At 41.0% G+C, this 27,979-nt stretch overlaps 2 protein-coding genes and 1 pseudogene across 7 annotated transcripts; 1 reads left to right on the top strand and 2 right to left on the bottom strand.

Moving 5' to 3' along the window:
- Positions 1 to 134: 134 nt before the first annotated feature.
- On the bottom strand, positions 135 to 12,361 carry LOC146491426 (protein NLRC3-like; annotated as a pseudogene). Its single transcript, XR_014872579.1, has 8 exons — positions 12,254 to 12,361; positions 10,305 to 10,372; positions 9,173 to 9,457; positions 6,184 to 7,942; positions 5,932 to 6,102; positions 3,357 to 3,506; positions 2,256 to 2,302; positions 135 to 2,080 (listed from the first exon to the last, which is right to left on the bottom strand). The product of XR_014872579.1 is annotated as a protein NLRC3-like (transcript).
- fbxo3 (F-box protein 3) lies at positions 12,343 to 23,451 on the top strand. Of its 4 annotated transcripts, none has more exons than XM_085152824.1 (12): positions 12,343 to 12,431; positions 13,500 to 13,589; positions 13,689 to 13,852; positions 15,682 to 15,796; positions 15,883 to 16,087; positions 16,175 to 16,220; positions 19,176 to 19,260; positions 19,343 to 19,465; positions 19,540 to 19,655; positions 19,746 to 19,853; positions 19,928 to 20,010; positions 21,636 to 23,451. In XM_085152824.1, exons 1-12 carry the CDS (start codon positions 12,361 to 12,363, stop codon positions 21,783 to 21,785), a joined length of 1,356 nt encoding a protein of 451 aa, XP_085008950.1. In that variant the 5' UTR covers positions 12,343 to 12,360; the 3' UTR covers positions 21,786 to 23,451. The 4 variants fall into 4 exon arrangements, with proteins under 4 accessions (XP_085008950.1, XP_085008952.1, XP_085008951.1 ...); XM_085152826.1 differs by having other exon boundaries at positions 12,345 to 12,431; positions 21,639 to 23,451; XM_085152825.1 differs by lacking the exon at positions 12,343 to 12,431 and adding an exon at positions 12,600 to 12,713.
- On the bottom strand, positions 21,432 to 27,976 carry LOC146491428 (uncharacterized). Of its 2 annotated transcripts, none has more exons than XM_085152835.1 (3): positions 27,729 to 27,976; positions 25,867 to 26,778; positions 21,432 to 25,087 (listed from the first exon to the last, which is right to left on the bottom strand). In XM_085152835.1, exons 2-3 carry the CDS (start codon positions 26,774 to 26,776, stop codon positions 24,711 to 24,713), a joined length of 1,287 nt encoding a protein of 428 aa, XP_085008961.1. In that variant the 5' UTR covers positions 26,777 to 26,778; positions 27,729 to 27,976; the 3' UTR covers positions 21,432 to 24,710. The 2 variants fall into 2 exon arrangements, with proteins under 2 accessions (XP_085008961.1, XP_085008962.1); XM_085152836.1 differs by lacking the exon at positions 27,729 to 27,976 and adding an exon at positions 27,581 to 27,722.
- Between the last annotated feature and the right edge of the window lie 3 nt (positions 27,977 to 27,979).

Here is a 27,979-nt window from a genome sequence, read left to right on the forward strand (position 1 = left end):
TATTAGTCCCACAAGGGGAAATTTCATAATTTCAATTGAATTTTATTTATTCACTTTATTTACTTTATTTTATTCTTCACTTTGAGGTGCTTTATATTTATATGTACAATAATACAGAGAAAACACCAATGATCAGGCAGCTCACTATGAACAAGCGCTTGGCAACACCAGGAAGAACTCTCCAGCAGAACCAGGCCCAGCTGCCATGGCTGGTTTGGGAAGGATGTGAGGAGGACAGGACAAAAGGCATACTGTGGAGAAGTTACAGGCAAGACAGCACAAATTATAATCAGATTTTCTTTTTCTTTTTTTTAATTCTTTATTAAATCTTTATGGAAAGCAGTGTGAAGAAACTACTACTGCTTCACTTACAGCTTTCAAGTGTTAGAAGTTACATGTCAAATAAAGCATCAGAAAAAAGCCCACTTTGATAGTGTCGTCACAGAGGGGTTAATAACAGACTGTAACTTCTATTTTAGTTTTATTTAACAATTTGAACTAAAGTCCTTTAGCTAATAACCCATTTGTATTTGTAGAGGCTAAGCTTACGCTTGAAGCCACTGAGGTGTTTCTTGGTGGGGGTGACGCGATGTCACTGGTATGCATTAACTTATTAAACTTGATACAGTCCAATAACTCCAGCCATACTTATCTTGTTCTTTAGATTCTTTATTCCAACATGATTTAACATAACAGTGCAGCGGTCACAAACTGTTTGCTTCCTCGCAATCAACAACACACCTGGCGTTAATTATGTGCGTCTACCTTTAATACAATCACCATACAAACAAAAAACACAAACGTGACCCCTAGCAGCATGCATAAGATAACAACCCAAAAAAATCACTCCTACGGTATTGTCACATTATAATACATCCAGTGAGGGACACAAATAAGCAAGCGAATTCATTATAAAAACAGAAAAAAGGCATGACAGTCTCAGAACACCGGTGGTCCCCTTTGAGACAGGAGTTAAGACATAAAGGCTGATGTATTTTATTGAAAAATATTAAATAAATGGAGTATTTCACCAGGCTCAGGAACCCAATTTCCAAAACACAGTCTGATTTGGCAGCAAAAGGTGTTTGTATGAAATTACAGTTTAATGATATTTGAAACCCCTCTTATTAGCAAGTAATATAATTTGAACATGATCTTGGTATTATTTAAAGACAAAAAATCATTATTATTTAGTATAATTACTGATCAATCACGAATTACAAAATAACTACTTTAACTAAGACAAACAGCAGGAAAATTTGATGAACTTTGGCAGGCGTTGGTGCAATGTCTGACTTTTCAATAAGGGCTGCTGCATCCATGCTTCCATGCTTTCAATGCACTACTGGTGCAGGGCTGCAGTTGATACAGAGTTAAGCAATTTTGTGTCTGTTCACAAAACTGATCATATCAGCTTAACTCAGAGAAACACAACATACTGATGTTGATGGTAAAGCTTTAAGTGGAAAAAGACAGAGAAGCAATATGTTGCTCTTGAATAACTGGAGCATCTTTGTTTTTTTTTAACAGTCTAAATTTGCCTAACAGGGGGAGAGAAACAGAGGAATCAGGGTTGTACCTTACCTAAATCCAGGATAAAGCGGTTCAGTAAATGTGGTGTTGAAGGTGTGGAGGTGGATCAAAATGTCAGAGACTCTGTAGAAGGACAGAGTGCCAGCAAGACAGTCCACATACACTGCTACTCTGTTAGAAACAGAGGAGAAGGAGGAAGAAGAGGAGATGCGCATGTGCCGCTTACTGTGCCACACAGAGTAAGCATTGTCAGAGCACCTCAGACTCCAAGATTGATCATTTGATCCAAACCCACAGTCTTTTATGTGTCCTTTCCTTCTGATTCCTCTGTAACTCACTGATATTTCAATGTCTCCTCTCCACTCGACCTCCCAGTAACAGCGATCAGTCAGAGGATCTGTGCAGAGCAGCTGAGGACAGTCATCAAATCTGTCTGGATGATCAGGATATGACTGACTCTTCTTCACATGTGTCACCTTCCTGTTGTTGTCAGACAGTTTGAGGTTTTTATTTACTGTGTTTGTGTCGATTGTGAGTTGACAGGAATCTGATGGAGAGAACAAACATAATACAGCTGCAGTTATTGATCCATCATCTGTTCATTGATTGACACTTTGATGATGACTCCTGACATCAGAGATGTGAATGAGTGATGTGACAGTTTGAAGATGGTTGAATGTGAGCTGCTTTGTTTTCATGAATCCCATTAAAAACACACTTACACTTCCTCAGACCTGGTGTCAACCATTGTTCTCCAGCAGGCTCCACCCTGAAAGGAGGAGGGGGTCAGACCAGCACAGTCTCTTTCAGCATGCACACATGGACATTACATCGCTCTCATACACATAGTTTATTATTCTCTAATAGTAATAGTAAGTGAGGAATAGAAATAAATGCTTTCATCATAGCCAGAGTGCATAAAAAAATAACCACCTAAGTGCCAGATTTACTAATGTGTGGCTTCAGTCCAAACTCAACAAAGTACTGTCAAGATTTGCAAGATTGCATGTAAGACGTGGGAACTGATATTTTTTGCACTAACCGCCTTGCATATAAACTTCTGGAAGTTCCTTTCTAAAGCTGCAAAATATGGTGAAAAAACTACTTAGATCAACTGTGCAAACAGGTGTACTAATGTTTGCGTCATGCAATATACTGCTGTTTGCAGCCAATATTTATTTGACATGGCAGCAATTATTGCTTGCACACGTAAAAGTGGTTCTAGAAAGAGAGATGTTTGTCCACTTCTGTCAGTTTATTTGAAATGCCAGAAAAAGCTCTTTTAAAACATACTATTACGCGGCGACCTAATTCTAAACGCGCTCACTGAACTCAGAGATGACTTGGGACCTCCGATTTAAAAACTTTCAACTCTTTCATTTTTGGTATCAGATTTTCTGTGGGAGAAATTTCACAGCATGAACAGTGAGGTTCAAAGTGAAACGGCTGAAGAAAAGAGGATGATAACAGTAACGACTTTGGACCCTGTTCTAAAAATAATAAGGCCCTTATTAGTCATCATGCAAATTCAACTGCTAGCACTTTGTCAACATGTGAGATATTAATCACACACACAAACTTACAAAGAGGTCTGCAATCTGTAAATCTTTTTTTTTTTCATATTTCATCTTTTTTTTAAAGATCCAGCATGGAAAAATGGTGGTGGTACGTTAAACACACAGTGTAGAATTAAACTTTTGTCAATCGGGGATTCACACAGGCAATCGCATCCACACCTACAGCAGATTTAGAAAGCCCGACAACATGACAGTATTTCTTCCTCCTTTAGACACTGTATGTGATTTCAACAGGCATCTCCATACCTGATATCCATTCTCAGCTGCTTCAGCTGCTTCTCTCCTGGCTCTCCTGGATGGTTATAGCTCAAGTCCAGCTCTCTCAGTTGGGAGTTGGAGCGCAAAGCTGAGGCCAGAGAAGTGCAACCATGCTCTGTGATTAGACAGCCTGACAGCCTACAGACACACAAAACAACATGACAGTGATTGCCCCATGTTATTGTCCAAGTCTTCACTGTGGTTCACATTGTTGTGTGTTGTGTACACAATTAATAATGTACAGATACAGATATATCATCTTTACCCAAGATGCAGCACCTTCCTGTTAAAAGTTCTCCACAATCTCACAATATTGTGACAAAAAATAATCTTATATTGCATGCTGTTGTCATACCCCCAGGAAGTAGGTCCAATCTACAGACTATGGTGTGTATATATATATATATATTTGGACAATGACACAAGTAAACTATTACAGATATATAATGGACATGGACATAATGTGTAGACTCTCAGCTTTCATTTCAGGGTATCCACATTCAAACTGGATGAAGGGTTTATGAGTTTCAGCATCCTTAACATGTCCCAACATCTTTTAAAGGGAGCAAAAGAATTGGATAATGTGACTCAAAAGCTATGTCTGGGCAGATGTGGGCAATTCTTCAATACGTCATTATCAGTTAGGAGATAAAAGGCCTGGAGTTTTTTGTTGAGGTGTGGTGCTTTCATCTGGAATATTTTAATGTAAACAGACAACACGCAGCCAAAGGAGCTCTCCATGAAGTGAAACAAGCCACCTTTAAACAGCTGAAACAGAAAAAACATATCCAAGAATTTGCTACAATACTAGGACTACGTGAAATCTACAGTTGGTTCATCCTGAGAAAGAAAGAAAGAAAGAAAGAAAGAAAGAAAGAAAGAAAGAAAGAAAGAAAAGAAAGAAAGAAAGAAAGAAAAGAAAAGAAAGAAAGAAAGAAAAGAAAGAAGAAGAAAGAAAGCACTGGTGAACTCAGTATTGCAAAAAAGACCTGGACATGCACAGAAAACAGCAGTGGTGGATGTTCGCATTGATCATTTCCATGGTGAATAGTAACCCCTTTCACAACAGCCAATCAAGTGAATAAGACTCTCCAGGAAGTCGGCGTATCAATATCTACCATAAAGAGAAGACTGCATGAGAGTAAATACAGAGGATTCACTGTAGGGTGGAAGCCACTCATAACCCTTAAAAATAGAAAGGCTAGATTGGACTTTGCTAAAAAACACAAAAGAAATCCAGTACGGTGCTGTAAAATCATTCTTTGGACAGATGAAACTAAGATAAACCTCTACCAGAATGATGGCACGAAGAAAGTATAGAGAAGGTGTGGAACACCTCATGATCCAATTATACAACATCATAAAACATGGCAGAGGCAGTATGATGGCTTGGGTGTGCATGGCTGCCAGTGGAACTGGGACACTAGTGTTTATTGATGATGTGACACAGGACAGAAGCAGTAGAATGAATTCTGAGGTGTTCAGAGTCGTACTGCCTGCTCACATCCAGCTAAATTGATTCAGTCAAATCGATTGGGTGGTGTTTCATAATACAGACGGACAATTACCCAAAACATACAGCCAAAGCAAACCAGGAGTTTATTAAAGCAAAGAAATCTAATATTCTTGAATGGCCAAGTAGGTCACCATGAGTTCAAGACTTTGGCATTTTCCTGCCAGCAAATGGGTTTCAACCAAGCATTAGAAATGAACATTTTATTTTCAATTATTTCATTTGTCCCATTACTTTTGAACCCCTGAAATGAGAAGATTGTGTTAAAAAATAATTTAGTTCCTCACCTTTTTTATGCAATCTTTTTGTTCAAACCACTGAATTAAAGCTGAAAGTCACCTCTTAAACTGCATATGATTTGTTTCATTTAAAATTGATTGTGGTAATGTCTGGTGTCTGTGGAGGGAACTGAAACGTTGAGTTGCCAAGTAGCAGCCAAGAAACTTATAAGATTTAGAGAGTTTTTCTAAAGAGGACTGGAACAAAACCCCTCCTGAGATGTGTGCAAACCAAGTGACTAAACTACAAGAAACATCTTTCCACTGCCTTGCCAACAAGGGTTTGTCCATATACTAAGTCATGTTTTGCTTTTGGACTGAATACTTATCTCACTTAATTTATAACTCTAATGTAATGTGTTTTTTTTATTATTTTTTTTATTTTTGGTTGATATTCTGTGTTCATTCATTTAATCAAATGACAATACAATTATAAACTATTAGTTTTTTTGTAAGTGAACAAACATACAAATTCACCACATAATTAATTCCCCTCAATGTATATCAGTTACCCCTAACCCTTGTTTTCACTATGCAGTTTTATGTAACAGAGTCTCACGGGTCTCTCTAAACATGTATATTTGAATGTGCAACAAAAGAGGAATTGGACAGAATTTTTAAACTGCCAGAACGGGATAACTGGAAGTTCTTGGTGGTAAAGCTGCCCTGTCTTGTTGTTAAGAATGACAGAAGGTTTAGATAAGCAGAAATATTTTATAGACAGATAATTTCAGAAAATAGCTCTTGTTGAAACAATCTGCTGAATTCTTACCTGAGAATGTGGAGATTACACTGCAAACTCTTCAATCCAGAAGATAGTAACATCACTCCTGAATCCTTCAGATTGTTGTTATTCAGGTCCAGCTCAATTAAATTAGAGGACTCCAGGCTAACTGAGGATAGAGCGCCACAGCTTCTCTCTGAGAGGTTACAGCCACTCAGTCTGAAAAGATAGTAATGTAAATTTTGTACATTTTATTCATTTATAAAGATGGCAATGCATTTAAAAATATATATAACTTACAGAGCTTTATTGGAAGCTTTGACCACTGGCATCAGTCTCAGAAGAGCCTCCTCTGAAGCAGGTATTTCTTCAGGTCAAACTCATCCAGATCTTCTTCTGATTGAAAGTAAGGTGAAGACCAGAGCTGACCACTGAGCAGGAGACAGTTTATCTGTAGAGAGACTTTCTGAACTCAGAGACTGTTGGATCTCCTTCACTAGAGAATGATCATTCAGTTCATTCAGACAGTGGAACAGGTTTATGCTTTTCTCTACAGACAGATTCTCATTGAGCTTTTTCTTGATGTACTGAACTCTTTCCTCATTGGTCTGTGGATTTCTTGTCTGTGTCAGCAGGCCTTTCAGGCTACTCTGATTGGTCTGCAGTGATAGACCCAGGAGGAAGCGAAGAAACAAGTCAAGGTGTCCATTTGGACTCTGTAAGGCCTTGTTCACAGCAGTATTGTAGAAGTCTGCCCCAGTTTGTTGTTCTTCCAGCAGATTGACTCCAGAGTGGATGAAAGTCAGATGGACATGAAGAGCAGCCAGAAACTCCTGAACACTTAGATGGACAAAGCAGAACACCCTGTCCTGGTACAGTCCTCTCTCCTCTCTAAAGATCTGTGTGAACACTCCTGAGTACACTGAGGCTGCTCTGATATCGATGCCACACTCTGTCAGGTCTGATTCATAGAAGATCAGGTTGTCTTTCTGCAGCTGCTCAAAAGCCAGTTTTCCCAGAGACTCAATCATCTTCCTGGTCTCTGGACTCCAGTGTGGATCTGTTTGAACTCCTCCATCATACTTGACCTTCTTCACTTTGACCTGAATCACCAGGAAGTGGATGTACATCTCAGTCAGGGTCTTAGGCAACTCTCGCCTCTTTCTGGTTTCTAGCATATTCTCCAGAACTGTAGCAGTGATCCAGCAGAAGACTGGGATGTGGCACATGATGTGGAGGCTTTGTGATGTCTTGATGTGGGAGATGATGCTCCTGGACCGCTTCTCATTAGTGAATCTCTTCTTGAAGTATTCCTCCTTCTGTGGGTCAGTGAACCCTCTGATTTCTGTCACCATGTCAACACAGTCCGAAGGGATCTGATTGGCTGCTGCAGGTCGTGTGGTTATCCAGAGGTGAGCAGAGGGAAGCAGGTTGCCCTTGATGAGGTTTGTTAGTAGCAAAACCACAGAAGTGGACTCTCTGGGGTCAGTCAGGATTTCTGTATTGTGGAAGTCTAGAGGAAGTCGACACTCATCCAGACCATCAAAGATGAACACAACCTGGAAGTCTTCAAAGCTGCAGATTCCTGCGTCTTTGGTTTCAGTAAAGAAGCGATGAATAAGTTCCACCAAGCTGAACTTTTTCTCCTTCAGCACATTCAGCTCTCTGAAAGGGAATGGAAATATGAACTGGATGTCCTGGTTGGTTTTATCTTCAGCCCAGTCCAGAGTAAACTTCTGTGTTAACACTGTTTTCCCAAAGCCAGCCCCTCCCATAGTTAGTACTTTTCTGACTGGTTGTTCTTTTCCAGGTGGGCCTTTAAAGATGTCTTCTAATCTTATTGTTGTTTCTGGTCTGTATGTTTTTCTTGATGCTGTTTCAATTTGTCTGACCTCATGTTCTTGATTGACCTCTGCAGTCCCTCCCTTTGTGATGAAGAGCTCTGTGTAGATCTGATTCAGAAGGGTTGGATTTCCGGCTTTAGCAATTCCCTCAAACACACACTGGAACTTCTTCTTCAGGTTAGATTTAAGTTTATTCTGACACATGATGGGGAATCCTAAAAGAATAGAGAAACAACATTTTGTGTATTCAAACACATGCTGGAACTTGTTCTTTAGAGTAGATTTAAATTTAAGATGACACGTGTCAAGTGCTGCTAATAGAAACACACAAATATGTATGATTTTTGGACTGTTGTGGTTGTTTTATTCAAATTTGGATGAGCTTTTTTTGTTGTCCATCCATCTATTTTGTGCCACCTATCTAGGTCCAAACCATGGGGGCAGTCTAGGTGGAGATGCTCATCCCACCATCACCTCAAGTTCTTTCGTGGAGACACCAAGGCTTTCCCAGCCGAACCCTGATGATGGTGCATGCATATACATGATCTCCACGTCTGTAGATTCTACAATGTAAACTTTGCAAGCGGCCAGTACCATTTCCAGCGTGTATATAGACCGTGCAAATGCAAAAGTTTCCACTTCTCCAAAAATACGTAGAAGTTAACAACAGTAATAAATGGACCAATCACAGTAGTTGCAGGCTGCATCAGCACAAGTTGTAGGTACATTTTTAGGGAGATGCATATCAAGTTATGGCTTAAGTTATAGTGTAGGGTTTCGGAAAGGTTGTAATGTACCTACAACATAAATTTAAGATAGAGACATGATTTCCACTTAATGTCAATATAAATTTTGATTCTATAGCACATTTAAAAGCAAAATAGGCTTTTTTAAAGCAAAGCCCATGAGGGAGGATGCCAGTTTCCATTACTTGTATCCACAGTTTTATTCTTTTAGCCTCTTGGTTTGCCTACAACTGTCTTGGACCTGGGTGTCTTCCAGATGGTGAACACTGTTCTGTTCCTCATAGATAAAGTCTGATAACCACAACAGTCCAATAAGAGAACACAATTCAAGTTCAGATTGGACAGGCCATTCCTCCCAGTAAAATATAAAAATAGTATATGAACAGTAAAATCCAAGGGAAGTACAATGAAGTCCCCAGCTGGAGTAGGTTTTAGCACCATGAAAAGGCATTTCAGGACAATCCCTCATAAGGAAACATCATTTTCATTCATCAGGGGAAATATCAGTGAACCGGGAGCTAAAAGCCAAAGAGGGCAACTCAAGAATGGATTACAGTCAGATCACTTCTCCAGGGAAAATTTCTAAACTGGAAATGGTTAAACATAAATGGACACACACACACACACACACGAGAGACAAAGGTTAGTGCTCTAACAAATAACGCAATAATATATTAATAACAAAATATTTGATCTCACCTAAATGAGCAGATGGCCCAGAGGACAAACCTAGCTGACAGGAAACTGTAGGATCAATGGTTCGAAGGTGACTGATCATTATCCTGCAGGCTTTTTCTCCCTTTTTCTTCACAGTGTCAATGAAGTCGCGTGCCTTGTCTGCTCTACTTTGGTTTATTTCCTGTATCCTTTCTTTCTCCAACTCATTCAAGACATTGTCTATTACAAGGGCTTCAAGTAGCTGTGTGAGATTTTCTACTGTCACCCTCTGCACAAACTGTGTTCGCATTCTGGCAAGCTCCTTCTCTGTGGAAAGAAATATAATAAACTGAAATGAATTTGTTTTTGTTTTGTTTGATTAAATAGTTGATTTGTTTTTGAAATAACAAGTTTAGTAACTCACTCAGTCAGCTCAGCCAACATGGATTTAACAGTTAACTCTCTATGAGTAGCCTCTGCAAACCTCCAGTGTAGTGGAGTCTGCTTATATGTATCATTATTTTAACAGATAAACTAGTTCAGTGTTACAGGAGTTTATCAAAGTGAACCTTGCAGCAGGCCAGTCTAACCTTGATAGTACCAGTTTTTAAGTAATATAGTCAGTCCATAGCTAAATAAAGGATTTATATTATAAGTGTATCCCACTTCTTTTTGCAAAATGGTAAATAGACAGTTCTTATACAGTGCTTTTCTACTTTACCCAAGCACTGAAAGTGCTTTACACAACTATAGAAAGCAGAAAATTAACAAGTAACTTTAGAAAAAGGCATGAAAATAATGATATGACACCACACGCACATAATGATTTGTGCTGGAGTCCTGGCATTTAATTTTCATATGGATGAGATCCAAAAGGCGCCACCGGCCCCTCTGACCAGCACCAGTAGCCAACGGGTGAAGTGTCTTGCCCAAGAACACAACGACCGAGACTCTCGGAGCCGGGGCTCGAACTGGCAACCTTGCGATTACAAGACAAGCGCCCAACTCTTGAGCCACGATCGCCCCATGTATGTATGTTTATGTATTTTGGTGAATAAACCATAAACAATGTCTGTACACGAAGTACAGAGTGCTCTATTATTCTAAGAAGACTTTTGTGTTTCATGTTTATTTGTCTTACTTACATCTTGTCAAATAGCCTACTGGCTCCTACCTGCTGAGCAATCTGCTTGGTTTGGCGAATCCATCAGCACCTCCTCTACGGTCTGCTGCAGCTTTGCTCTAGAACAGAACACCACAGGAGATTTTCAGATTGTAGAGCTATTTAAGCTGCTTTGGGATTCTACTTCTATCGCACTCTATTCTTATTCATTCAGTTTTATTTATATAACACAAATCACAACAACAGATGCCTCAAGGTGCTTTATATTGTAAGGTAGACCCTACAATAATACATACAGAGAAAAACCCAGCAAACATCTGAAAAATTTTTCCACATTTAAAAAATAAAAAAAACCCTAATTGTCCTACAGGTCTTTCCCCTTCAGATTCCTGTCTTATATCACGTTGTTCATCCTGTTTGCCCAGTTTTCTTTGTGAACTTTGAGCAGGTGTCTCTCTCCTTTTTAATTGAAATAGTTCAGCATGTGTGCCGATCTGTTAAGGTGACAGCTTCCTACCCTGTCTCCTCAAGGATGTTTTTAATAGGTCTAATTAATGCCTTTCTGATGTCTGGCTCTGTCCCAGTTGCCTTCAAACATGTTGTAACACAGCGTGTTTGTAGATCCGCAGACCTTAGCACTCTTCTGTCACATCTTAAATTGTATTATTAAATTTATTGCAAACACAGTCTTATTTATTTTTGAGTCTTGTTCTTTCTAGAGCACAGGACAACTTCCTTGCACCAAGGAGCCAATTAAGACCGTGTACCATAAAGCCTTCCAACATGACAATGACCCAGCTGTGGCGGGGGCTTGGTCTTTGGCCTGCTGCAGAGGAGGGGTGATGCAGTGAGCTCACAGGGCGGCGCAGAGGTGGGAAGGAACAGGTGCGCAGAAATGACTTGATGAGGAGAGACTTTTCTTATGTCTTGCAGTGAGAAGAAGCGGCAGAGTGACAACGGGAGTGACGGAGGGGCAGGAGCCAGAAACTGCAGGGACAATCCTGATTGTAAATAAAGCACTGTTGAACTGACACACGCAGAAGTGTCCATCTGTGGGTCGTGTGTCACAATCCTACTGCTGTGCTTCATTCACTCAGTGACATGCAAATCAAACCAAGTCATGTTGCAGGAACCCTCACTCATCCGTATGAGCCACGCTGTCAGCTTTTTGCCTCCTACACTCATAAAAATTAGTCATTGGATGAACTCAATTTGATTGATGGCAAGTTTTCCACATAATACATTTATTTTGGTTCAACCAAATCTACATACATCATGACAATTTAATTCAATTTAGTCAGTAGAACACAATGTTTTAAATACATTTAAAAGGAAAAAAATACATTAACAAGATGTGAAAGGATATATCAGGATACCAGAGTTGCTGCTGTGAGAGAGACTGATCGTTAAAGCCAGGCACAGCCAGCAGTTGGTTGCAGTTACTAATGTGTACTAGGTAAATAAAGACCATGTTTTATTTGCAGACTTCATCCTTCCTGATGCGTGTGGTGTCAGGTCGGATCCTCTCTGTATCACACCTTTCATCATGCATCTTGTTTTCATTTCATTAAGCTGAATTAAGTTTTTAGTTTCCATTTGATTCCAGTCTTAGAGGAAACGAAACTAATGACACCAGCACAGAGAGGCTGTGTGCTGAAGAGCCCTAAAGCCAAACTGGCCCTTTGCCAGGTGTGTTTAACTTCCACAAAGCATCACAGTGTGAAAATACTTCGTTATAAGTAGTATTTATAAGTATTTTTCTCAGCCGCTGACACGTAAACAATCAGCATAGTGTAATATGAAATAACCTACATTTAAACTTAATGTACTCATATTGATTTTAAACTTGTCTCAGTAAGAAAAGTGATCCAAAAGTTCCAGTTGAACAACTTACAAACATTACAGACTTTAGCATTGTTAAAGTACCATTGTGCCTATGTCTTATTGCTACATGCATTAAATAATTAAAGTGTGAAATAAAAAATAAAATAAAAGCTTACAGTTTATTTAAACACAGGAGAAGACGATGACTCTGCACTCCTCACTGATAAAGACTGGAACATGTGAGCTCTTCCCTTGAATGAGAGACTCCTCCTGTGAAGGAAGGATGGGTAAGAGGGAGGAACATTTCCACAGACCAGACAAGACAGCGTCTTGTTATGGACATTTAGGTTACAGGTAAGAGTGCACAGAGAAGCCACAAAATTTTACACCAAAGAAGTCAAAAATATATATATAAATATTAAACATCGTTAACCACATTGACTACCAGCTGGTGGCGGTAAAGTACAGAAGTTCACCAGGTAAAGTTCACCAACAGCCGTTAAACGCTGTAGAAGAAGAAACAGCGTCACTACTGCTAACAATGGCAGCCGCTTTCACGGAGTTACGGATGGATCAACTGCCCACAGACCCGCTGCTGCACATTTTATCCTACTTGGACTTCAGGGACTTGATGCAGTACGTATCCCACACCTCCACGGTGCAGCCAGGAGAGGAAGAAGAAAACACGCCATTGATTTCTTCTTACACAAGCTGCAGGAGGAAACGCAGGCTAGAGGCTAACCACTAATAACAACGACAGCAGCTCGTTAGGCGAGCCCCTTTATTTTAATTTTTGTTCTTGTAATTCTGTGTAAAGAGTTGTGACAAAAGGTGCTGTTAGTGTTTTACTGCAAGTATTCATGAAAATGTAACTTTAATGGCAGCTGTCACGTAGCGCAGAGCCAACACAGAGACTTTAAAACGCCCCATATACGACATATATTCGCGTTTACAGTTAGCCGCATGCTAACAGCTGCTAACTATTTGTTTACGTCCCCTACTGCGCATGTCTGCTAGCTTCAACCCTTTTCATGTTAATCTACTGAAGCTTATTATCAAAGTACTAAAAAGCGCATTAAATCCATGTAATAAAAGTACACACACATCCGATTCTTTCAGTGAAATCACACAAATATGTTCTGATTATTATAGCAGAAGGGTTATTACAGTTAAGGTACACTGGTTTCCTGCAGTAAAGGTACATAAATATGTCGTAAAACTTTTCTAGTTGATAAAAAAGTTAAATATGTTGTTCAGGTTTAAATAAAATTATTGTTTTAAATAAACATACATTTTAAATAAAGTTGAGTAGTTTTCAGGATGTGTCATTATATCTGTTTGCTCTCGTGTAAACCATGAGATGTGTTTGAGATAAAACTCCTCTCTCTGTGTTTGACTCCTCCCCCTCTCCCTCCTCCTCAGCTGCAGCTTTGTCAGCAGGCGCCTGAACGAGCTCTCTAAGCACAATCCTCTTTGGAAGTCTCAGTGCTGCAAACACTGGCTGCTGACAGAGTGAGTTCACCCCGACACATTTTACACCTCGCCGCAGCCTCGCCGCACTCTGACTTTTCACCTCTCTCTGTCTCTCTCTCTGTATGTACGCTCGCTTAGTGACGACCGACTGCAGAGCGGTGTGTCCTGGTTCTGCTTCTTCAAGCAGTACTACACTGATCTGGGCCGGTACATCCAGTATTACGCAGTGCTGAAGAGGGCGTGGGAGCAGCTCAAGAGCTTCCTGCAGCAGAGGTGTCCACGAATGATCGCATCACTCAAAGGTGTCACACAACAGTTCAACAGCTGGATGCACCACAGCTCGCACAGATATCACATGGTTCAAACTGGAAATAGCCAGGCTTTTTGTTTGAAAGGCAACACCAGAATTCTAGACTTTTAAAAATATAGGTTTGAAAATTAAATAAAAATGTCGTTCTTCATTAACAAAAAGATTCTTTCCGAGTTTGGCTTTCTTTGTGCTCACTGCATCAACAAAGCCTGAAGTTTACTGCACATCACCACAGTGGATTTTACACGAAACAGTCAATATGTGATTAAAATCCAGACTTTCAGTTTTGTTTCAAAGGGTTTAACTAAAGTACAGAATTAGCTGTTTATGAAGTACAGCTATTTTAAACACGGCCCCCTGTTTTCAGAGGCTTAAGTAAAGTCAACAGACAGTTGAGTAATAAACAATTTCATGGCTCGCTTCACTTGTTACTAGGGCTGCCACAAACGATTATTTTGATAGTCGACTAGTCACCGATTATTTTTGCGATTAGTCGACTAATCAGATCATGCATCCATTGGACGTAAAACCTACAGCTTATTGCATCAGCATGCATCTGCTCTTATATAACTATCATTAGCTTACAGCTTTAAGTGTTTCAGGTATGTGCTAACTAAAAATAAAGACAAGATGATAGTTTATTAAATTTTAATGAAGTTTGCAGATTGTTTCGGTGAAGTTTAATAAACTCTTTGCTATCTAAAATATAACGGGACACCGGAGTATATTCTCCAGCATCTCACACTTCTGATAATCAGTTTCTGCTTGACGTTTATTCAGCTGTGTAAAAACTATAACTTTAATCTCAGCCAAACGATTTACTCAGGAACAAATAAAATACTAAATAAAAAGCCAAACAATATTATTTTTAAGTTATCTAAGTGACTTATATATGTTTAACCTGAGTAGTGAAAGACGGCGGTGGGTTTGAAAATGATTTGCCGGGAGTCCGCTGTTCTCACAGGCTCTATTGAGCCTTGCCCCCGGCTAACTATCGAGCTAGTGGGTAACAGACGTCTCCGAAATCGTCGGAGCGCTTTGAAAATATGTGTGTCTTGATAAACTGAGCAGATATTTGAGGTTTACACAGTTACATTCTTGCCTGAAAATATGTTAAACGTTTATTTTGTGACCCAGAAAGAATAATAAGAGTAATATTAAAACTAACTAGCTGCCGCCATTGTTGAAAACTGAGCAGGGCGCTATGGATTCTGGGACACAGCTTCTTCTTCGGCAGCTGGCATCCTTGTACATGCAGTGCTGCCATCTTCTGTTTCAGTCCGTTATTACAGTCTTAAATCCTACTACTTATTCCTGCGTCTTTTGGGATCTTACAAAGCCTCAAACGATGCGTCGACTATTAAATTAGTCGTCGACGATTTTGATAGTCGACGTAGTCGTGACTAGTCGACTAATCGTGGCAGCCCTACTCGTTATTTTATGACAGATGAAGCAGATGGCTTCAGGCTTGCCTTCACTGCTCTGCCATTTTGAGTGTAACGAGGAGAAATCTGCATGTTTCTGCCAAATTTTCTTTGTTCTTGAGTTAAAAGGATCAAGTTCTTTTGTTTCTGCTTCAGTAAAACAAAGTTCTGCTGTAAAGTGTTTCTTGATGTTTGAAAGTTCTTGGGTTGCTCTCTGCTCATGTTTCTCAGTCATTCACACATCTCGTCACCTTCTTTCTATAAAACTTGATAATCAGTAATCGCATGTAAAGTCTGAGCTCTCCTGAAGATAAACTACAAGAAAACCTTTTCTGTTTATATCTGTCAGTCCATTAGCATCGCCTTTAAAGGTGATGTTTCCTGTTTCTGTCTTCAGAGGGCACCACCGAGGTGGAGCTGAATGACATCGAGGCGCAGATCGGCTGCAAGCTCCCAGATGACTACCGCTGTTCCTACCGCATCCACAACGGTCAGAAGCTGGTCATCCCAGGGTCAGTGTCAGCCTGAGAAAACAGACTGTAGCCACGCCCCCTTCTACCTGTCTCACCTTCCTCTCCACCTGTCTCTCTGTCCTCAGGCTGATGGGCAGCATGTCTCTGTCCAACCACTACCGCTCGGAGGTGCTGCTGGATGTGGAGACGGCGGCTGGCGGCTTCCAGCAGAGGAAGGGGATGAGGCGCTGCCTGCCGCTCACCTTCTGCTTCCACACAGGCCTCAGTCAGTATATGGCGCTGGAGCCTGCTGAGGGGCGCCAGATGTTTGAGAGCTTCTACCCCTGCCCGGTCAGCACATTTACTGCTTATTCTTTCAAAGTAAATGCTCTGTAGCATTCAGTGGACATATTTGGAACTGTTTCTTCTGTGTTTCAGGATCAGACGGCTCAGGATCCTTCAGCCATCGACATGTTCATCACAGGTCAGCGCCAGTCTTTATCTGCAACTGTGTTAGAAATGTTATATTCAGAAAATGTTATTTAACATTTTAAATTATGAATTGTGGTTTTAGGTTAGGAGGTTCCTCAACTTGCAGATGACTCCTGTTTTCATTTTCCTGTCACTGATCAGGTGACTTTTTAGGCAGACCATGTGTATAATTTCTGGTCTAAGCACTCTTACTTTTCCTAAAATCAAAAAACACTTAGAGGTAAGAGTCCAGATTCTTTCAGCTTCAGTAGAATTGCTGTGATCAGGGTGTCTGTTCTCCAAAGTTCATGAAACGGAAGATTTACAAGATTTAGTGAATTGCAAGTTTGACATGTTAATCAAAGCTGACATCAATGCCATCTAGTGGCTCAATATTAAAACTACATCACATACTTAAATTATTAAAATCTTAATTAAACGTTGCTTAGAACCAACTGTGTCTTCAAATCAAAATCAGACTGATGCCTCAATTTTGCTTCAGCAGGAAATCTACATTTGTGTACATCAAATCATGATGTACACAAATGCTCTTTTTAACCCTACGCTGTAACCTTCTACACCGTTTAGTCGTTGTGGGCTGCGTCAACCCGACGTGTAGTCCCATTTCTTGGTGCATGTCAGGTTATGCGGAAGTTTATGACGTTGGGTTAAGAGGGGTTTTCAATTAAGCCGTACGAGACCAAACTGAAACATAATTTAGGTATAAACCCGTAAAACAGCCTCCAGTTTAATCTCATATTATTTTAAACCACAAACAGAACAGAAACAGGAACCTTTTATGATCATTCTGAGCACTGCTGTTTCAAGTTTTATTGTCATGTACAGATAAACAGTGTAGCCACATTTACCCATAACGAAATTCTTTGGCTCGTGTTCGTCGGCGTTACACGAGCATATAGAAGTATGCAGTTAAATTAAGAAGAAAATAACAGAAAATAGCCGTAATAATAATGATAAAGAGAAAACAAATATTTAAGACAAGTTGGTATTTACAGTTTGTGAAAAACTTGTGCAATGAGTATTTAAGTGATATTTAAGTTTGAAGAGGAAGTGTTAAAAGGTTTTTAGGATTAATGCTGAATCAGTTTTAGGGGAAAAAATTGTTTCATTTACTTTTTGTCTTTTTAAACCTCTATGTTGAAGTATCCTGTAAGCTTTCCAGTAGAACATTTCTGTACGTTCAGTCAGTTAACTGCATTTGACTGGTTGGTAATGTATTTGAGTGCAATTGTATTATCACATAGTTCTTCAGAGGAGTTCAGATGAACATTGTTAAGTGTCTCACCATGCACTTTCCTCTTAGTTTTAACTGCGACAGCTCGTCTCTCTGTTTGATCTGTTTGTTTTTGCTGCCCTGCTGTCAAACTCTAAAGCTGGATGTCACAAGATTTTCTGCAACTTGTCTTCTCGTTCAGTCTGATGTCATTAAACATTTCCAGGCTCAAAAGTCCGTCAAACAAAACAGTCCAATTATCTCAGGTGTTACAATAAACTTTCTACCTGTAATCACAATTACGTGAAAAATTTGAATTCTGCTTTGTAGAAGTGCAGAGAAAGGTCATGTTCAAATATTTCTTACATCCAGTCTTCATGGTCAACTCAGCATGTAATGTTAATATATAGAAGGTTGTGTAAAGATTTAAAATGTCATGTTTGACCTCTGACTCAGTATTTTTTTTTTATCTTCTATATCCACATAAATAAAAAATAATCATACTCAACATTATGTCAGGTGTGTTAAAACGGATTTAAACAGAGCAAATAACAAACCCTGAACCCTAACCCTGCTCTTGTTTTTACTGCAGTCCAAACTTCTTAAAGTAGGCGGACGTTTGTGCTCTCAGAGTGCTTTGTTCGATGCAGTTTTTTTTTTTAATAGAACCCATTTTTCTTTAGTTAAATTCGTTAACAAAAACTCTGCTTCGGGTCTTGGAGCCACACAGCAAACGGAAAACCAAAATTGCCCTGAAATTCACATCATTAAAGGAAACACGATGCCCGAGGTCTTAATTATACTCTGTTGCGGACACGGACAGCTGGAGATCTGGCGGCCAAGAAGTCATTCCTGTTATGCTTTTTTGAAGTCCGCTGCCTGGGGCGTGGCATAGTTGTAAAGTAAATTCTCCACAGAGGATACTGTGCGGTCGCAAAAGTCAGGCAGACGGACCTCCTCCCTCACACTCACTGTGTGAAGATGGATGCAATGAGAAGGAAATGAAGGCAAGAGGTCGACCAACTTGACAGACTCACTGCAGGTTTCTTAGTGGTTTAAGGTTCTCGGGCTGATAGTTCGAGAGATCTATGAGCTGAACAAACTGTCAGACGGCAAATATAGACATTGAAAGTTTCAAGGTGGAAAAAAATGCCCAGAGCAGATAAAGATGCAGGTGAATTTGAGTGTTTCTGATGGCTTTCTTGCTGATGTCACCTACACTCAGGGTGGAGCCCATAAAGAAAGAAACAACAGGTCTAGCAGTGAATCTGAGTAATCTCACAGAGTTAAAGACAACATTTGAATTCCCTACATTCAGTTCAGCATCACAGTGTGCTGGAACACATCACCGCTGTCATCATGTGAGAGGCGGGTCTATCACTGGGCTTACTCGTCTTTGCCGTGGTTTAACTAAACCCAGGTACTGTCCACGTATCCAGCTGTGAAATGTGATTTGATAGATTCAGGTTTGCAGGAACATTTGACTCAAGTTGTCCACTCTTCATTCATTTGTATAAAGTTGAGGTATAAGCTACTTTAGACCGAACCGAAAGTCCTAAACACAAGACCGCTTCAGCAGCTGCTTGATTTATTTCTCTCCTCCACTTGGATAAATTACCCAGACAGATTATAAGTTTGTGTCAGTTTGTTCTCTGTGATTCTTTAACTTTGTGTGAAAGCTGCAGAAACCCTGAGCATGAAAACGTGGGAAACTGTGAGTGTTTGTGTGTTCAGGCTCATGTTTCTTGGAGTGGTTCACGACCTACGTGCACAACGTCGTCACGGGAGAGTATCCAATCATCAGAGACCAGATCTTCAGGTAACTACGAGTCGCGCACACGTAAATGAGTGTTTTGTGTGTTTGAGCCTCTGTGAAGCTCAAAGCTGATTTTGCTCTGCAGGTATGTGCACGACAAAAGCTGCGTGGCAACCACCGGTGACATCACCGTCTCCGTTTCTACCTCCTTCCTGCCAGAGCTTTCGTCCGTCCATCCTCCACACTTCTTCTTCACCTACCGCATCAGGTAACTTCCTCTCTGCTTGCCATGTCTCTCACCGCCTCTTTCCAGCGTTTTAATGACCCGGCGTGTGTTTTCAGAATAGAAATGTCCAGCAGCGCCTCGCCTGAAGCCGCCTGTCAGCTCGACAGCCGCTACTGGAAAATCACCACCTCTGACGGCAACGTGGAGGAAGTCCAGGGTCCCGGCGTGGTCGGTATGCTGCCCGCATCACACCTGGGCTGCTCCACTGTGATTGGCTGAGACCAGCTGCTGAATGTGTGTGTTTGTGTGTGTATCTGTGCAGGGGAGTTCCCGGTCATGACCCCTGGAAAAGTACACGAGTACGCCAGCTGCACGACCTTCTCCACTTCGTCAGAGTACATGGAGGGTCACTACACCTTCCACAGACTCGGTAACTACCTCCACCTGTAACAGAAACGCCTCCCAGATATTTTGCTGCTGTTCTCATATTTGTTTCTTTCATAGCCAGTAAAGAGGAAGTTTTCCACGTGGCCATACCTCGTTTCCACATGGTCTGCCCCCCCTTCAGAGAGCCTGTGGTCCGAACGGTAAGAGGTTCTGCAACGCTCTGAAAATCAAAAGACACTTTCAGGGGGTTTTAGACTGAAGTCAAAACTGAAACGTAATTATTTGTTTGTTTTCAACATCTGGCATTGATGCACATGGCTGGTTAACTAGAGACAAATGAATTACAAAGACAGGATTACTGCAAAGGGAAGTGGCTGAGAAGGTACTGCAGGAAGACGAAATGAGAAGTCAAACTTCCAGGTTTATGCAGCACAGCTTTACTCTAGTGAGCTGAGGGCAGTAAACATAAATGTAAGAGGATGAGGAGAACACCAAGATGATATCAAGGACGAGCAACTTTAAGGTCAAGAAATTGTTTGTTTAATGCTTTAAGATATTCTTAAATCTTCCACTCTGACAATTTGTTTGTGCTTAATTGGAGATTATTCCAGGTAAAAGGTGCAGCAAATTTAAACTGTCAGGAATCAGACACAGGGAGAAGGATGACTTGATTATGGTTTCTACACATGCATGTACAGAGATAAGAAGTAACGTACCCGAGCAGAGCTGTGTATATTAAAAGAATCAGTAGGAAGCTCTGTACGTATACAGTGATGTACATGATTTCCACAGTGCTGTCTTCAGGTGTTGGTCAGGTGTATTCATAAAGAACCGATAATCCAATAAAATGAACAAATAAATAAATCAAGTTACCAGAATTACTAGTTTCCTTACCTGGAGGGGGAAACAAGATTCCTAACAAACTTGGAATCTTGGAAACATTAATGAAGCCTCAATACTTGGCTGTTGTGATCGCTTCAGTTTCAGGTCCCAGAACAATTTTGATCTTCGGAGATCTGATAAATTAAAAGTCCCCTGTACTTTGGAGGTTTGTTGCATCTTGCATCTCTCACTCTCTGCAGTCTGAGTTTAAAAATGTAAAAGCTGCAGGCTGGGCTGCTGGTGATGGAAAATCATTAGCTACACTGAGAGAGTCTGACTGTTAACCCGGTTCATTAGTCCAGATTTTAGTTTCTGTTTGATTTTAGCTGCTGAGAGCACCCCTGCTGCAGACAGCGGACATCAGGAGCTGACTTCAGGGCCAGTTTGAAGTGTTTCCGTCACAGAGCTTCACCGGGGTTGGCTGGCTCGCCTTTTATCAAAGAAATCAAGCCTAAAATTAATTTAAAGAGTTTACTAATTACACTGTTTACTACTTACAGTCGCTATCTTGCACAACTCACTGAGCTCAGCATACTGTTCACTGCTGCGGGGGTGCCCTCTAGCGGCTTTTTAGTGAAACATGACTTTAGCGTAACATCTGTGTCAGTGTAAGTGACACTGTTAGGCTTTCTAAATATCTTGGTATGGTGTGATACCAGTATGGTGTCCAAGCGCACCATAAAGTACCTGCAGAAACCACCAAAAATTAAACGCATAATGGCTGAAAAGTGACCCAAAATTTACTGAAAACAGGTAAAAAACTGGTACAGACGTGCAGATCAGCCACCAACACCGTGTCTTGCTTCTGTATTGGAGGGTTAAAGAAGGCGTTGCCTCCTTTAATGATGTCATTGATCAGCTTCAGACTGTCCAACCTTCAGCACTTGCTGCTCACGCTCTCTTTTGTCTCTTCTGTTTTGTTCCCGACGACATCTGATCCAAGCAGCAGAAGGCGTTGGCTAGCTACACGCCTCGCTTCGACGACCACGACCACGACGGCGAGTACTGCGACGGAGACGGCGACGACTTTGACGACCTTAGGGGAATCAACATGGCTGCCTTGGAGGGAGCATGGTGTCCTCGACACATCTGACCTCTGACCTCCCAACATCATAACATGCTGATGTCAGTTAATTGGGTTGATGAACATTAAAAGCTTCCGTATGGCCTTTGATTGACTCGCAGCAGGGGATTATGGGACGGGTTGTACCAATGAACCCACCAAGCAGAGCCATACGGGGACCGAGTCGCACCAACTTCCAGCTGCCAGTGAAACAAAATCAAAATGTGAAAGTGCAGTTTTATAGAAATGGTCTTTTTCTGTTGGGTGTTTAAGCTTTTGTCAGGACACTGTTTGATAAGTGAGGATGAGACGGGCTGGACGCCACTGGCGTTGGCCTTTTAAAAGAGCACCGTGGTGATCTGTGGCTCCCAAACAAACACAGCAGGGAACAAACTGACGCCGGTGGCTTCAGGTTCCAGTTTAGAATGAGAAAAAAGCCGATTTGTGTCGACTACAAGACTTAAATCTGGAGTTTTTTTGTGAAATGGAAAAAATGTGGGTCTGTTACTTTTGTCCATAAGATTTTAGTTCTCAGAGGGATAATGCTTCTCCTTCTTTAAATGAGAAAAGCCGTGTTTTTTTTTTTTTTGTTTTTTTTTTGGGGGGGGGGCAGGAACTTAAGCCTAACTACTGATAGATTTTGGTTTTTTATGGCTTCCTAGCCAAAATTTAATGAAAGACAGATTTCCAGTTTTCCAAAAAATATGTTATTCTGCAATATTCTGCCCCCTAGCGGTAAGACTTCACAGTATCTGCGGGTAAAAAGATGTTATGCTGCCGTTTTAAAGTGTAATCTGAGAGATGCTGCAAGCAAATTTCAGTATGTGTGTGGTCATTTAATCCTAGCATGCAGTCATTTGGTCTAGAAAACACCAACCAGCCCAATGTGGCCTCATCGAAAGGATTTTTTCATCCAACAAAACCATTCAACACCTACAAAGGTAAACAAGGAAAATCTGAAAACCTGAAATCAAATATTCCGAATTTTTCCTGTGTTAGTAAACAGCAGGTATATCGTTGGATTAGCGATGAGCAACCACTCAAACATCTCACATGTCTGAAGCCTAAACTTTTGGGAATTATTTGAGGCTTTCATATGAGACACTTTTTTAATTTGAGAGAGGCGATTCAACATTAGCCTTCCCCCTAGTGGATAAATTGAGCAGTGCAGCTGTTATATGTGTGTTATTAAAAAGGAAAGATCTCCACAGCCAAAGGTTTTATTGCATATTTTTATGGTTTCTGCTCCTTAAATCTGGTGCTTATCCTTTGTCATGTGCCAGCAAATCACACCTTCAGCCAGTATTAAAACCCGAGAGAGACACAATAAAGTAAATTAATACAATAATAAATACTTGCAGCTATAGATGATATGTTACCTTTAAGATGAGTTGTAGTCATACGGCTTTAAGTTGGTGCAGTGAAAAAGAAAATCTGGGTTTATTGTGCTTTTTCCAAAAAAAAAAAAATTATTTCAAAATAATGTGTACACGCAATGGCAGGCAGAGTGTGATAAGAGAAGAGGACTTGGGTTTCTTTTATCTGGGGATTAAAGTTGTATGCTTCACGCTGCTTTCTTAGACTTGAGTTGGTATCTTAAAGCAGGTCTCCTTCCTTTCTGTCCGGTGGAGGCGGGACAGTCAGCGGGTTTGTTTTTGTATGTTTGGATTAAATAAATCTCTTATATTCACTGCTACTGAGTCTCTTTACTTTTACACGCTTGCTTCAAGGTGTTTTTCTCACACACTGTAAAAAGATTAATTCCAGAGCTTTAGTGAGACTTCACCAACCTTTTAAAGATTGAGTTTATTTCAGATACCTGCCCTTTTTACAGCTTTCATTAGATTAAAACAAATTGTTTCAGCTCCCTTAAAGTTGATTTTATTCTGATTGGCCGGTTCCTCCATGTACCACAGGCTGTCTTAGCCGCCGGTTTTTCCAATTGGCTGCACCTTACAAACCGGTTTGATCAGCAGGTAGGCGGTAGCTCCTCTCTTCTCCAGGATGGATGATAAAAATCATTCTTGGGCTATAGTGGTAAATGCTGCTGACCAATGTTGCATTTCCTTTGGCTACTTCACAATAAAAGTCCACTTCGTTTGTCAGCTTAATACTATTTATGTAAAACTGAAGCAGCAGTAAGTGTTCAGTAACTTAATGCAGTCACTACAGACAACAGCACGACTTTGAACCTTGTCTACGTTAACGGTAAGCTTATTTCCCGTTTACACATCCCCATGGAAACGAAGAACCTAGACCTAAACAAATAGTTTTTAATGGTGATCCATACATGAGTATTAAAAGAAAATCAATTGCAGTGTCAAGACCAGTGATGCGTAAGACTCTAATTTGGGTTTCTGATGTGAATGTGTCACATCATTACTAAACCTTTCAATTCTGACCTTTTAAAAGCTGAAAATATTCGTTTTCAGTTGTGTCCAAAAGTTTTGGCAGTGATGAGTTTAAACACGTTTGCCGTCTTCACAGTGTAGTTTGGCAGCTAAATGGACACAAGTCAGATGAGAAATCGTGTTCAGAGACACAAACTGCTGTGAGATCACAAACAGTGACCTCACAAACATGCATTTAAATTCAAATCTTTAAGACCGTTGCATTAAACTTTGAATGAAGCCGTGAATAATAAAGTTTAAACCAGCGGTTACATTCAGCTGAGCGTAATTAAACTCAGTCTGTTAAAGAGTTGGATCCAGATGCTGATGATGTGAGCAGTCTCCACAAACGCCATCAAATTCATTTGCAGTCGGTGATTTGAAGCTCTTTTTACAGTCGAGCTTCAAACACCCGAATCTCCAAATTTAAGACACGAAGCTTCATTAAAGTAGACAAATCGTAAAAAAATAAGTTTATTCGGACTTGGTGAAACATATTTGTTCTCTGCAGGTTAAAAATGTTCAGCGGAGTATCGCGTGCTTCTGTAGCTCCTCCTCCTCCTCTTCAGTCTTCGTCATCTTCGTCCTGATCGTCGTCCTCCTCCGCCGCCACCATCCCCAGACTTCTGCGTTTCTTCTCCCCTCTCGTCTCCTTCCTGTCCTCTCCCTCCTCCTCCTCCTCGTTGTCCTCCTCCTCCACTGCCCCTCCACCACCGCCATCCCCCTCCTCCTCACGGGCGTTGCAGCGGCTGCAGTGTCTCCTGAAGCCTCCCAGGAAGTGCGACCTGAAGCAGCAGAAGGGGCAGGCGTAGCGGCCGGGCCGGTGGGCGGAGCTGATGTGCCGCTGCAGCCGGCTCGGCAGGAAGAAGTTGCGCTTGCAGTCCTTGCAGCTGTACGGCCGCTCGACGTCGTGGCAACGCACCACGTGACTGATGGCAAAACCTGCGGCGACACAGATGACAATAAAAACATAAATCTATAGTTTTTGATGTTGGATTATTTTTAGTTATCTGTTTGCTTGTTTGGTTTGAAAAACAATTAGATAAAGATTTTTATTTTTTTTTTGTTTTGTTTGCTTAAAAAAAACAACCGAAAAGATACAATTACCAAATATAAGCTGATTAAAATTCTTTTGTTGTTGCTGTTGTTATAAAATATAATAATTCACATAAAATAAGTCAAAAAAGTCATATCTACCGGTAATCTTTTTAAAAGTCCAAAAGAATACTATAGAAGTCAGCTTAAAGAGTAATTAAAATGTAAAGATTGTGTTTACATTTTCTGGCGTTTTATGTCTGCTTTTCTTCATTTCTGGGATTTTAACTCACATTTACAAATTTAAAGCAACAGCCCAATGTGGTATCTGTGCCATGCATACAAGCTTTAAGACGTAAATGTCACATTAAAAGGTCATTTTTGTAGTTACGGTAGTCTCTTCTAAATATATTTTAAAATGTTACCACCAGGGGGCAGTGTATCACCACAAAGTTTTATTGTCCCAGTTTAGTGCAGTCCTCCAGGTAACAGTCTGTTAAACGGCTACAAAACACAGAACGCTAAGTAGTACAGAAGTGTTACATTACATATACATGTAATAACTGCTTTCTGCCCCCTGCTGGTCATTACAAAAAATAGCAGGTTCAGGGATTCGTACCTGGGACCTCGAGTTCATGTCTTTTATCTGCATCAGTTTGATTTGAGCTGCGTGCGTGGGCGGGTACCTTTGAGTTTGGTCTTCCAGCCGCACATCAGGCACACAAAGCGGTTGGAGATGAAGCGCACCACTTTGGCCGTAGCCTCCATCTCCTCCTTCAGCAGCTCACCGCTCATCCCGGCCACCGATGCCTCCTCCTCTTCCACCCCCCCGCCACTCTGCGTCTGGTTGGCTGCAGCAACGTCACATCTGATGGCCTGGTTGGCGTACGCTTTGGGAATGTTGTGCTTGCGCACCACGTGGCTGACACCCACAGCTTTCAGCTTGTTCTTCCAACCACAGATTAGGCAGCGGTACCTGGCGCCATCAAACAGTAGCACACTTTTGTCTTCATACTCGCATTTAACCGACTCCACCCCCTCTCCTTCCTCCTCTTCTTCACCCTCACTGCTCCTCTTTCTTTTCAGGATGTCCCTGCATCCTTCCTCCTCTTCCTCAGTCTTGATGCTCTTTATTTTAGATTCATATTTCCCTCCTACTTCCTCCTCATTGCTCTTCTTTCTTTTGGAATCACCTTTCCCTTCTTCTTCTTCCTCTTCCTCAGTCTTAATAGTTTGCTTTCTTTTGGTGGCATCTTTCATTTCTTCGTCCTCCTCGTCACCCTTCTCGCTCCCGTTGTCGCCTCCCTTGTCCCTTTCATCCATGCAGTGTTTGGTGATGATGTGCTTGTAGAGCTTGGTGAAGTCTCTGCTGGTGTAGAAGCAGTAGGAGCAGTGGAAGAGCCGGGCGCCGCTCTGGTACATCAGGATGTTCCCGAGGCGTCCCATCACCACACCGTCAAGGCAGGAGGGGTGGGATGCCGCAATGTGGGAGAGCTGGTGGGCGTGGCTCTTGGAAAAATGGCCACAGTGGGGGCACTGGAGGTGAGCCGCGACACCCCCGCCTACTTCACCACGAGTCTGTATGATAACCGACATCCCTGCAAAGATAGTACAGAGCAGGTCAGGACCAGGTGAGCTCAGAAAACTGCCACTAAGATCAAGATAAAAAAATCTTAAAACTGAATGTAGAGTGCGTTCTGGTGGACAAACTATGCAACACCAACAGTCATAACATAGTTGAACGGTGTTTCTCTTGTCTCTTCTATATTTTTGTTTTCATTTCTTTATTGCTTGTTATAAATAGACTGGGAAATAGCAAAATATATGTCGGGCTCGATTTATCCAATTTCGAAATATTTGCTCAGTGTGAATTTGTAACAACTTTTTTTTTTCAACAGAAAGTATATTTTATGTCTGCTTCAACCAGGAATACAAAACTTCAAAAACAGCCAATGTTAGACCTTTACCGAAACCAAATTGTGCATGTTACATGTAAAAATCTGTGCTGTGTGCTTTAACTTGTGGGATGAGAATCATCTTCCCTCGTGGTGTGAACTCTGCTGTCACACAAGCAGCAGAAATGTGTGTGTGTGTGTGTGTGGGGGGGGGGGGGGGTTATTTTGTTTTTTACTATAGTCCGATTTAAAATAGCAGCTCTAAATATATATAAAAAATAAACAGATTCCATTAAAATAATCTAACACTTCAAGAAATCACAACCAGGTACTTTGGACATCTCTTTACTTCCATCCCTCCACAGCCTGTAAACTTATCTTCATCAAATACATTCAACCTTTAAACGGATTCTCTTAATATTTAATCTTTTTTCCCCATTAACAGTGATACAATTCCAACACTTAAGCACATTTAGGAGTGAGATTTGTCTCCAGAGTAAGTCACCTTATCCTGGTTCATCCCGGTTTATCCTGGGACTGGGATAACGGTAACCCTGCTCCTGCACGCTGTTCACATCAATGGGATAGAAGAGCGCAGCTAACAGGCTTGCCTGCACTAAAAACTACACATTTAACCAGTTTTTTCCACCCACCTGACTCCACCGCCGGCTGTGTTAGTTTGTAACAAAGTTCCTGAACCTGAAATGACAATAAAACCACTCAGGAGAAACATTTGAACCGGATTAAATCTCCATCTTTTAGGCTAACCGCCGGCCTGCTCAGCAGATTCTCCGCTACCACCCTTTTCCGTGTTTACCTCCAGCACAGCCAATCAACTCACTTCAGCCGTCCGCCACTGACCAATCACAAAATTCCCTTAACCAGGCTCTCGTCTAGCATTCAA

The sequence above is a fragment of the Neolamprologus multifasciatus genome, chromosome 23 (genome assembly GCF_963576455.1).
Source record: "Neolamprologus multifasciatus chromosome 23, fNeoMul1.2, whole genome shotgun sequence".
NCBI classification, from domain to species: Eukaryota; Metazoa; Chordata; class Actinopteri; order Cichliformes; family Cichlidae; genus Neolamprologus; species Neolamprologus multifasciatus.